Source organism: Aspergillus ibericus (genome assembly GCF_003184845.1).
Source record: "Aspergillus ibericus CBS 121593 unplaced genomic scaffold BO80scaffold_44, whole genome shotgun sequence".
Classification (NCBI taxonomy): Eukaryota; Fungi; Ascomycota; class Eurotiomycetes; order Eurotiales; family Aspergillaceae; genus Aspergillus; species Aspergillus ibericus.
In genome coordinates, this window is record NW_020292142.1 from 286,761 (window position 1) to 297,785 (window position 11,025).

General features: G+C 51.3%; 6 protein-coding genes and 2 non-coding genes across 8 annotated transcripts; 5 read left to right on the forward strand and 3 right to left on the reverse strand.

Moving 5' to 3' along the window:
* Nucleotides 1-28: 28 nt before the first annotated feature.
* On the forward strand, nt 29-102 carry BO80DRAFT_t253. Its single transcript has one exon. It is a non-coding gene; the product is annotated as a tRNA-Ile (tRNA).
* Nucleotides 103-701: 599 nt separating this feature from the next.
* On the forward strand, nt 702-960 carry BO80DRAFT_448349 (uncharacterized protein; the record flags this gene model as incomplete). The annotated part of the gene is made up of 2 exons (XM_025721665.1): nt 702-706; nt 786-960. The coding sequence occupies 2 exons, from the start codon at nt 702-704 to the stop codon at nt 958-960; spliced, it is 180 nt and encodes a 59-aa protein (XP_025571876.1).
* On the forward strand, nt 775-1,861 carry BO80DRAFT_467777 (uncharacterized protein; the record flags this gene model as incomplete). The annotated part of the gene is made up of 2 exons (XM_025722882.1): nt 775-1,342; nt 1,413-1,861. The coding sequence occupies exons 1-2, from the start codon at nt 1,078-1,080 to the stop codon at nt 1,859-1,861; spliced, it is 714 nt and encodes a 237-aa protein (XP_025571877.1). The 5' UTR covers nt 775-1,077.
* Nucleotides 1,862-2,222: 361 nt separating this feature from the next.
* Nucleotides 2,223-2,296, reverse strand: BO80DRAFT_t254. The gene has a single exon. It is a non-coding gene; the product is annotated as a tRNA-Ile (tRNA).
* Nucleotides 2,297-2,529: 233 nt separating this feature from the next.
* Nucleotides 2,530-4,045, reverse strand: BO80DRAFT_448351 (purine and uridine phosphorylase; the record flags this gene model as incomplete). Its single annotated transcript, XM_025721666.1, has 2 exons — nt 2,530-3,014; nt 3,073-4,045. 2 exons carry the CDS (start codon nt 4,043-4,045, stop codon nt 2,530-2,532), a joined length of 1,458 nt encoding a protein of 485 aa, XP_025571878.1.
* Nucleotides 4,046-4,813: 768 nt separating this feature from the next.
* On the forward strand, nt 4,814-6,271 carry BO80DRAFT_428217 (alpha/beta-hydrolase). The gene has a single exon (XM_025720202.1). The coding sequence runs from the start codon at nt 4,870-4,872 to the stop codon at nt 6,067-6,069; it is 1,200 nt and encodes a 399-aa protein (XP_025571879.1). The 5' UTR covers nt 4,814-4,869; the 3' UTR covers nt 6,070-6,271.
* A 588-nt stretch (nt 6,272-6,859) lies between these two features.
* On the reverse strand, nt 6,860-7,871 carry BO80DRAFT_428218 (phytanoyl-CoA dioxygenase family protein). Its single transcript, XM_025720203.1, has one exon. The coding sequence runs from the start codon at nt 7,775-7,777 to the stop codon at nt 6,914-6,916; it is 864 nt and encodes a 287-aa protein (XP_025571880.1). The 5' UTR covers nt 7,778-7,871; the 3' UTR covers nt 6,860-6,913.
* Nucleotides 7,872-8,265: 394 nt separating this feature from the next.
* BO80DRAFT_504739 (MFS alpha-glucoside transporter) lies at nt 8,266-9,879 on the forward strand (the record flags this gene model as incomplete). Its single annotated transcript, XM_025724440.1, has 1 exon — nt 8,266-9,879. One exon carries the CDS (start codon nt 8,266-8,268, stop codon nt 9,877-9,879), a length of 1,614 nt encoding a protein of 537 aa, XP_025571881.1.
* Between the last annotated feature and the right edge of the window lie 1,146 nt (nt 9,880-11,025).

Consider the following 11,025-nt stretch of genomic DNA (forward strand, 5'->3'; position numbering starts at 1 on the left):
AATATAAGTTGGTTTTTTTCAACAAGCGGGTCCCATAGCTCAGTTGGTTAGAGCGTAACGCTAATAACGTTAAAGTCGAGGGTTCGAGCCCCTCTGGGACCATCTTTTTGCTTTTTCTTTTTTTCCCTGTCCTTCGGACAACACGCGTCTATGTTGATCAATTCATCTTTTTGTCGCCGGTATACGAGAAAGGATGTGTAGTACAATGTCCCAGCGGAGACCTTCTAGCAGCTGTCGCGACAAAGGAAAACGGTCCCCATCACGTCCCTCGTTCGGCACAAATAATCCCTTCATGGCAACAATACTTGCAGTCAAATGATCAATAGATTAACTCGATCAAGTCAAGTGTGTCAACAAATTCCAAAAGGTGGTTCAAATCCACCCCTTAATAATATTAAAACATTGACTAACCTGCTTACTAGGACAGCTCGGCTTCTCGCAGGGCTGCGGTAAGCACTACTTAAAAACAACTGGGAAAGTGGATCATCAGCACATAATCAACGCCCTCCAATGCGATGTGGCTGAACCATGGAGTCTTGCTAAGTGTCTTACCACGTGTCAGCCATAGCCCTCTGGGCTTAGAAGCGATGATACCAAGCTAATCTTAGGACATGACAGGCTCTGAGTGATGATATCGCCAGGTGCTAAGCAAGGCTGAGCCACCTCAAGGATGTCAACCTAGAACCCACTTTACATAAACCATGGAGTAATTTATTGTCTCTCGATCCCTGCCCACGAAGGTCTATCTCGAGACACCAAGACCCTCACAGATCTCTAATCATTAGACACACCACCCAATCCAACGCCATGTCCACCCTCAACATGAACCCCGAATACTCCGAAGAGTACGAAGACAGGCCCCTTCCTCTAAAGCTATACGGCGAATGGGACGACGAAGACGACTTGATAATCAAACACAAGCTCGAATCTCTCGTCAACGGCGACATCACACCCTACTAAGCAGCCATCGACCTCGACACCATCGTCACCAACGACACGAATCGAAGGCACGAGGAGTTACTCAAACGGCCAGACCCACGAAATATCACCCCAGAGGAAGAAGCCCAAGGCGCCGATATGTATTGCATCATGCCACGACCGCGCCGATGGATCGAGCCGCTCTTCCACGCAGTTGCTCGTCTTTGTTCATCCTTTCTCCCTTACCACCCGGCCCAAACCCGACTCATCGACTTCCTGAAAGAACTGAAAGTCATCCCACGACACGATCTTTACTCTGGGGTTCCCCCCGAAGATCCCAATGAACCGTACCGGACGGTAACATTATGGCCAATTGAAGGAAACTGGGAAGCAGTAGCTGAGACTTTTGACTATTGGCATGTTTGTACGTTTGCCTTAACCATACTCCAAGCAAACCACCCACCAGCTCTGATCTAACGTTCATGTTGACGTAGATGTCCTCGCCCCCTACCGCTGGCGCAACTTCAACTCCGCCATAGCGCGCATAACCAGCTCGAACCTAATCGACTGCGGATTTCTCAGTTCCCTGCGCGAAATCCTTCCCGAACACCCGGAATATCCCAATTTAGCGACCCGGCCCATCGATGGGCCGAATAAGCTAGGCAATTACATGCTGGGAGCGGCGCAGTGGGTCATGTGGCCCGATGAATGTCGGTATGCGTACGAGCAGTGTAAGAAGCATGAGAGGGTGTCGGGATCCCGGGAGATGTGGACTATGGAACGTTGGAGGGAGTGGAAACGTCAGTTTGCGTTTGTGGCGGGGGATGAGAGGTTTACGCCGAAGTATCGGGATGTCGCTGGACGAGCGTATCAGCAGATTGTGGTGGTTGAGGAGGAGGATGTAGCGGCCAGGGGGGGTGGAGGTGTGAGTATGTTGGGATGAGTGTAGCACAGAAATGGACGGCGATTATTCCCCGATGTTGATGAACATTTCCACGGTAGTACATTTCTCTCCCGGGACACAAGGGATATATTTCACGCCTGCTCTCAAAGTTTGTGACTTAATCATAGCTATAGGAGCAATAGTATCTAGACGTATCAGTACTCTCTAGAATGATACACCTCCAGGAGAAAAGAAAAGGCATTATCTCCCTCGCAAACAAAAAAGACAACCTGGCGACAACATACACACACCACTAGCTTCAACGAAGCCCATGTAATAAATAAAAAAACCAATCACTGAGATCAATTATTTGCTAGCCTGGATCGAATCCCAGAAAGATGTGGGTAAAAAAGCAAAAAGATGGTCCCAGAGGGGCTCGAACCCTCGACTTTAACGTTATTAGCGTTACGCTCTAACCAACTGAGCTATGGGACCCGCTTGTTGAAATAACAACTCTTTCAATGCTAAACAAGCAAAAAATAAGCAGGACGTAAGTAAGACGTAAATCACTTGGAAAGTCCCGCGGAACACAGCCACTTCTCTATCTAGCAACTCCCCTGAATTCTGCATGCAATGTCCGAATGAAGGGATATAATTTTGATGCTGCTGCATTTTGTTACTTCTTCAAGATGTCTCATCAGTCTCCTCGAAATCCCACCAACACATCCCTATAAACTCTGTCTATCCAAAAACTCCAGCATAGACCATATATTCAAAATCCCAATATTCAGCCCAATATTGGGATCCGACTTGGTCTGCCATCCCAGATTATGATCGAACAGGATACTAAGATACTCCCGATTACTGCCATGGTAAATGGGACGTTCGCTTAGTCGGGGATAGACATTAACTCGGTAAGTGAGCCTGCAGCGAGCAAAGAATTCATTCATAACACGCGCAGCTTCTTCCGTTCGCTCTATCCACCATTCCGGGTGAATCTCAACCAGCTGCGCTATTAGCGCCCCGATCTCGTTTCTCCAATGGTCAGGGTTTCTGATCAGTCTTGGAATTATTTCTGAGCCTCGGATAGTGCCGAGATACACGCCACTTAGCTCGTCGTAGGTGAATGATGCAGCTGGGGCTGGGGCGGCAATGGCTTCCGGTGAAACAGTTATTTGCAATGGCTCTTTTACTTGTGCCATTGTGGCGGCTTCTAAGTGGAACCGTCAGTCGAAGAAAACCAAGCAATAGAGCGGCCTGGGTATACGTACCTGAACCAGGCAGAGGTTTCGGCACAGGCTGTGTCTGTTCGACATGGGTAACCGAGGCCAGCAAGAGCTCTTTGGCATATGCGGCTGCAGCGGCTGCCGCATATCCTTGCCAATCCGTGGTCTTGTGTGAATCGGCATAATCGCCGATTCCCCGGATGATCACGCAAGGGAAATTGTTCATAAATCCCGCTTCTCCCGATTCCACACAATAGGCATCTAGCTCGGAACCTAGCCTATCCCGCAGCCAGCTGTCGTTCGCTTGGTTCACGAACACAATTGTTCCATAGTGGACTACAGGGTCCTGACAGTCTCGAGGAGGCCGTACAACAGTATTGATCGCATCACAAGCATCGCAATTGGTCGACTTGCTACCGACGTGATCATAACCAGACAAATATAACTGATCACTCCGACGGGGCCGAGTAAAGCTCGACAACTGCTCCATCTCCGAAAGAAAGTCCAAGAACAGTTTACGCCCCATGAGATGATGCGTTTGCAACTTAGACAGCGCAGTCAGAAAAATCTGGGGAGGTCGGTTGAGCATGCCCGTGCGCTGAAATCCACCGCCACTCAAAGCTTTTCCAAAGTTATACTGGATCACTCCGCCATGGGTACCTGTTGGCTTGCTGACGACTATATCGCCACGGCGGATATCTTCCTTCTCTCGTGGTACTCCGCCCCCGATACCAACCACCAGGCCAAATTGAATCGAGCGGAAACTGGACATCAAGTGCATGGATACGGTGGTGAATGTACTGCCGCAGTCGCCACTAGGCAAGCATGCGATGACGATGTTATGCTTGCCGATGGCTCCCAGAGTATATGCATTGTAGTCATTGGGCTGAACGGGCAGGTCCTCGTGGATTTCGTCTAGGAGCGCCTGGGCTGCGGCCATCTCCAGCGGTAAGGCGCAGATCCATCCGATCTTGTAATCATCGTGCGACAAGGTTTTCGATATCAAACTGGCGCGCATAGTGAATTGATATTTGAACGAGCAAGTTGAAGCATTGAATTGAGGAAGAACGGCCGAGCCGCCGGTTTTGGAGAAGAATAGCCGCTTGGGCTCCGGAGAAGAGGGGTGCGGCTGATCAGTCCAGGCGGCTACCACAAGGCTTTGCGACGACACCATTCGCGCCAACCAATGGGATAGAATATGACATGATTAACCCCATTTAGAGAATCCGTAAGGCCGGCTCAGAAAAAAGCCCCGTCGACCTACCGACTGGAAGAGCCTGAGTCGTGGGCACGCTTGCTCCATAGCTGCCTGATCGACCACGCAAAGCAAGTCTTTTGCATAGGTGGCAGCTGTCATAGCCGCGTAAGTCCGCAAAGCTTGGTCCGATGATCATCGGAAGTATCGCATATGCCTCGAATTATCAGGCATAAGAATGCGGTGCAAGCCCGAAAGCTTCGTTGTCAAAGCAGCAGATATCGTGGTCGCCACTGGCTCCTTGGTTCTATGGATTGCTTGGCTTACCAACTGTTGTATGACACAGTGCGAGCAGTCATCATCTGACGTGGGTGTATGGAGATGAGTTGTAGCTGGCCCGCGTGTTGGGCCATTCTCTACCAAGTGGTTCCTAGTAAGAATCGAGTGGGGACGCCTGAGGCGGAGCGGGAGCTTAGCCTCCCCCCACCGGACTCACCGGCCAATCAGGTGATCAGCCGCACTGGTTTCCTATCTGGGATGCTCACTGCGAGATCCGCTTATCCATCGGTTATAACGGACAGCCTTCCTCATCCTCGCTTCTCCTGAACTTGTACATACACAGGTCTGAACACTATTTGGCGCCTATGATGGCACGCGCATTTGCAGAGGAAGATGCCATCCCTAACGACTGGCGGACCCGACAGCCCGGCCTGACCATCTGGTTGCTTGTCTCAGTCATTCGCGTCCCGCTGCTCGCTTTCTTCTATAGCATCTACTATATTCTACCCTCATTTCGACAGAGCTCGACATGGACCTATCGTCAGGCATTCACCACCCGGCTGACAAAGATAGCTATGACCGTCATCCGTGAAGTCGGCTTCACACAGTCTCTGAGTCTCGATGCCGGCAAGCTGGGCGACCGCTGGGTGGTCATGAGTCCCGCCTCCGCCGACTGCTATGGTGGTGCCTTTGCTAGTGATACCATCAAGCCCGAGGCGATCGGTGCGACATGGTATCCTGATCCTCCGCTCAAGGCATCGCCACAGTTGGTCAAGAATGATGACGAGGAAGACGACGACAAGAGTCTGGTGGTTCTTTCGTTCCATGGCAGCGCTTTTCTATGGCTGACTGGCCAACCTGACGACTCGGGGTTCACAGCCGACCTGCTGAACACGAAGCTGGGTGCCGGTGCCCGGTCGCTGTGGGTGCAGTACCGTCTCGCGGGCGGCAACAATCCCACCCCGTATCCCGGGCCCATGCAAGACACCATCACCGCATATCTCTACCTTGTCCAAGATTTGGGCATCTCCCCGTCTCGCATCGTGCTGGCAGGTGATTCTTCGGGGTCCACCATGGCCATGGCTCTCCTGCGCCATCTCGCCTCGTTCCAGGACAAAGCCGGTCATGTCCTTGCCGAGCTGCCACCGCCCAGGGCATGCCTCTTATTTTCACCATCCGTAGAGTACAGCTACGAAGGCGACTCGCAGGCTGTCAACACCGATCGAAATCAATCGACCGACTATTGCGACGGACAGATGGCAGCATGGGGAGCGCGGGCCTTTGCACCGCCGGAGACGGTCCGTCTGGATGATCCCTACCTCTCGCCATCGCTGCATCCATTCGCGACGCCGGTTCCAATTTTCACTCAGGTGGGGGGCGCGGAAATCCTGTGTGACAGTGTGAGGAGATTCGTGGACGCAATGCGCGCCGTTCCGGGTAATCGGATCGAGTATCTCGAGGTCCCAGACGTGCCGCACGACATTTATATGATGGGACATATGCTGGGGTGGCCAGAGGAACAGACTAAGATGATGGAAGCGGCGGCAGAGTTTGTTCGAAGAGTCTAACTGTACACCTTATAATATCCTGGTTATTGATTGTGCTTATAATTCGTTTTGAGTTATAGCCGTTTGCTTCCACCAACACATAGACCATTTTCACTCCCAAGGCTCTGTCTCTATTCTGATCCCCAATCTATAAACCAAAAACTCGACGAAATGCCCTTACATCACAATTACTATGAAACACCAAACTATCCTCAAATCCTACTTTCCTTCCTCTCATCGATAACAACCACCCAAACAAACCCGCACCTCTAAATCTAGATACCCAACCATGCCCCCCCTCTATAACCAAGTAAATAACTTCAACTATGCCAACTAGCAACCTAGAATAGCCAAGACCCAAATAAAACCCAAATAAACCAGAATACTACAGTTACTCCCTAGCCATATATATATATATATATTCTATACCGATCAGTCTACCGTTCAGCCCAGACCAGAAGCCTCGGCTCATATTCAACACCAGCAAAAGAATATGTAGTGACTTCCTCACACCGCGAGATAATATCCCCGCGACCAATTACTATCTTATCTTTCTGGAGTATTACCGGTCCACGAACCCCGGTTTGCCCGGACTTGCCGGATCCCTAATACCTAGTCGTAACTCCGTCTGGAGGTAATACTAATGCGGGGAGGTGTTTGGGGATAAGTTGTTGTCATTGGTGAGATTGGGATGGTGGTTCATACGATAGAGTTTGTGATGAGTGTAAGGTACTAGTTAGTAGACACTACTTGTCGGGAGGTATTGATTGGGATGGTCTACCGCTGCGCTAGTTGGAGCGGGTCCTAGCCGTGAAATGCCAGAGACATTGCAGATTATGATAGATATTGGATAAGTGGGTGCCAGTTACGGCAGCAAAGTAAAGTCATGGTCATGTTTGCCCTGCAAATAATCATAGTCTTCATCCACCCACTCCACACACGGCACCAAATGTCCCCAGTCAACCTTTCCCTGCATACTCCGGGGTAGCACAAACTTTTGGTCGGTGCGATACCACGCCGGGAAGTGAATCGTCACTAGCATGACACGGGGGTCGTCGGTGTGATTTGGCATGCCGGCATGCCACAGTCTGAAATCTCGAACGATCACGGCTCCCTTAGGCAGAGATGGCTGTACCGGGGGAGAGATCTTGCGGCGGGCTTCGACCAGGTCCGATATCACCCCGATGTTATCGCTATCCCTATGATCAGCGTCCCGGTGACTACCGGGCCAGAGCTCGGTCGCACCGTTCTCGGGCGAGGTAGCCACGAGGTTGATGTTGATGCAGAAGCCAAAGGGGATCTTGGGAAAGTCAAAATGCACGTCGACGTGCACCGGTTGTCGGTCCTCGGCTTTGAAGGCAGTGTTCGCGCTGTAGAAGCGCAGGTGTGGGTTCGGCCCCAGCATGCATTCGGTGATGGCAGTGGCCCATGGGTTGGCAATGATATCTTCAAACATGTACTCGGGGTCCACGACCGGCTCCTGCTGGATGTTGCCCGTGCGGGAACCAAAGTTGCGGTAGGTTTGCGGGTTGGCATATAGGGTTTTAGCCTCGGGGACCATGCGTTCGTTTAGTTTGTCGAGATGGACCGGATGAACACCGTTGGTGATAACACACACGCCATCTCGATGAAGACCTTCCAGGGCTGCTTGGAGGTTGTGGGAGGAGAGTTTCTTGGTGGCGCGTTCATCGTCCGACAGGGTGATCTGGACCAACTGCGGGGTCGTCATGGCGTTAGTCGGTTGGTGGCAATTGAAGGAGAAAAGCAGATGAGCAATCCAGGGCACTTACTGGACTACTCTGAGATGACCGAAGCGATCTATATAGTTATCAGCGGATGGAGTTGGGAGAATCACTGGCGGGCGCACGATAAGCCAAGGAGCCGGTACGCTTTCCGTCTTGGGAATGGCCGAGTGACGGCAGGAGACCCGACCAATCGCCTGTCAGACGGTCTGCCGTCTGTCTGCGTGGACCTTCCTTCTTCCTTCATTACTACTCCTCCTCCAGATAATGGCCGGGATACCAGTTGGCACTTGGCTCGTTATCTGCCGGGTGCTGCTCTTCGGGGTGTCTTTGACCAGTCTGTCTTGACCTCGAGATACAGCAATCCGATAAACGAGGGTTGAGGTACTATAAAGTACCGGCTCGTGTCCAGGGGTGAGTGGTCTATCTTGAATAAGCTCCTTTGACTTAATCTTTGCGTTGACTCTAATCCATAATGTCTTTCAAACAGAAGAGATCCAGTGTGGAGACCCCGGATGATATCGTGAAACAACCTGGGTCTGTGGAGGTGATCGATGCCGAACGGATCAATGATGCAGAAAAGTCCCTGGCCCACGCCAGGTTCGAGCATGGTCTGGGGTTCTGGAAGGCCTGTCAATTCTATCGTCCTGCGCTGCTGTGGTCTTGTTTTGTCAATCTGGCGGTCATTCTGTGTGGCTTTGACGGTGCCTTGATCGGCAGTCTTGTTGGCCTGACCCCGTTTGTTCGCACCTATGGCAGACTGGTGGACGGGCAGTACGCGGTTGCTCCCTCCTGGCTGTCAGCCTTTAACTATGCGTCATATATAGGCAGCGTGCCGGGCTCGCTGATTGCAGGAATTGCCTACGACAAGGCTGGTCCACGGGTGACCCTCGCAGCGGCGTCGATTGGTTCGATCGGTTCCATCTTTCTACAATTTTTCAGTGAAGGGCCAGCACTTCTTTTTGTCGGTGAGATGCTCAACGGGTTCATCACAGGCGCCTATCCCGTTCTCGCCAATGCCTATGTCAGCGAGGTCGCACCGGTCGCTGCGCGTGGTGTCCTGTCCGCTGTGATCAATTTGTCCTTTGTCATTGGCCAGCTAGTGGCGTCAGGGATGCTCAAGGGAACCAGCACCATGGACACTAAGTGGGCGTACAAGATTCCCTTCGCCTCGCAATGGGTTCTACCCGTCTTCATCCTCTCGTTCATCTACTTCTGTCCGACACCCCCATATTGGCTCTGTAAACATGGCCGGCCGAAGGACGCGCGCAAATCCCTCCAGCGTCTGACTACGTCCACTGTCGATGTTGACGCGCATCTCGCTCATATCCGGGAAACACTCCGGCTGGAAGAGAGCTCCAAAGACACCATCAGCATTCTGGACTGCTTCCGCGGGACCAATTTGCGCCGTACGATCATTTCGTGCCAGGTCTACAACATCCAGGCGCTCTGCGGCAATATCCTCTTCATCAACTATGCCGTCTACTTTTTCGAGATCGCCGGCCTGAATACCTCCAACGCCTTCTCGATGAATGTGGGTCTGACATGCATGGGCCTCGTCGGTACGCTAGCCTCGTATGTCCTCATCTCGTACGCCGGCCGGCGCACCATCTACCTGTGGGGCTCGATCGTCATGACCCTGCTGCTATTCCTCATTGGGGTGTTGGCGGCCGTGCCCCAGCATGCTTCCGGGCCCGTCTGGGCCATGTCTGCCCTCATGGTGGTGTGCAATCTCGTATACGACATGTCCGTCGGGCCGCTCTGTTTCACCGTCATGTCCGAGGTGTCCTCGGTCCGCCTGAGAGGAGTGACGATCGCCCTGTCCAACATCACGGTGGTGATCTGGTCTGTCATCTTCGCCGTGGCCATTCCGTATGCGCTGGATACCACCGGTGCCAACTGGGGGGGCAAGGTCGGGTTTCTGTTTGCTGGCATTGGGGTCTTGGACACGCTGTGGTGCTATTTCTTTCTGCCGGAGACCAAGGGCCGCACCTTTGAGGAACTGGATTGGATGTTTCAGGAGAAGGTGCCCACCCGTCAGTTCGGCCAGTATCAGTTCACCGAGACGCATGTGGCTGGGGAGGTTTAGGGATTGCTTACCTAGGTAATCGAGCCCACCGCCACAGACTTCCCCCACGGTGACGACGAGGCCAACATGCTCGCCACCATCCTGGTAATGGGATACCTAGAGTGCCGTGCGTCGGAGACTAAGAGTGTCTGGGAATTGGTGTATCGGGAAGCGCGGTCGTGGGTATGGGAGCAATTGACCAGACCACTATGAGTCGTGGGAAGGAGGCGTTTTTTCAACGGTAACGATGGCAGGCGAGTATCGTGGGTTTGCGTCTAGGTAGTGGTATATAGGTATGATGGGGTGATGTTGATGTATAGAACGGGATGTTATCACTTTATGAATGATGTTGGATCTTTTCTTATTCATAATCAATGGGAAATATGAGGAATGATGATCAGTAGTAATACTTTGTTTCGGTTCGAGTTCATTGCTGCCATGATTGAAATCATCGATTACAATGCACTTGCAACTATAGATAGTAACAGTCAACTTGGTATAGTACATCATCACTCCCTTACTTATGCCTACGGACTATATACATACATCGAACATCCAAACCAGATCAAACCAGACCATCCACGCCCCCGATCTACCGGCATCTACCTATCTCAATGACAAAACAGTAATAAAGTCCTACCAATTAGCTAGCTAGCTCCTTAGTTCATGTGAGCTTTTTCTTCAGCACGGAAATATTTATATATATATATATATATATTTATGATTTAATTTACGTGCGGATCTGATCTGATCTGATTTGGGTTAGGCGGATGGGGTTATCAGTAGTGATTTAGATTTAGAGGGTTTTTCAATTCTAGGGTGGATGTTTGTGGGGTGGAGTACTGTATTGGTACTGGTACTACGTGTTTGTTTGGGGGAAGAGAAGGGTATGATTGGTTCGGATTGTGTGATGAGTTGTATTCGGATGATATGTAGTTTTGAGGAGGAGGATCTACTATTAGGTGATGTAATGGAAGACAATACTAGTATAGATTGATTGCTTGCTGACTAGAAGTAAAGTAGGTGGGATAGTTCAATGGTAGAAAAGAGTATAGAGAAGGGAAAGAGTATACACTGCCTTGGGCATTATGGTACCATAGATTGAAGGGTAGAAGATAGGGTACAGTCGACAAGAAGGAGAAGGAGGAGGAGGAGGAGGAGGAGGAG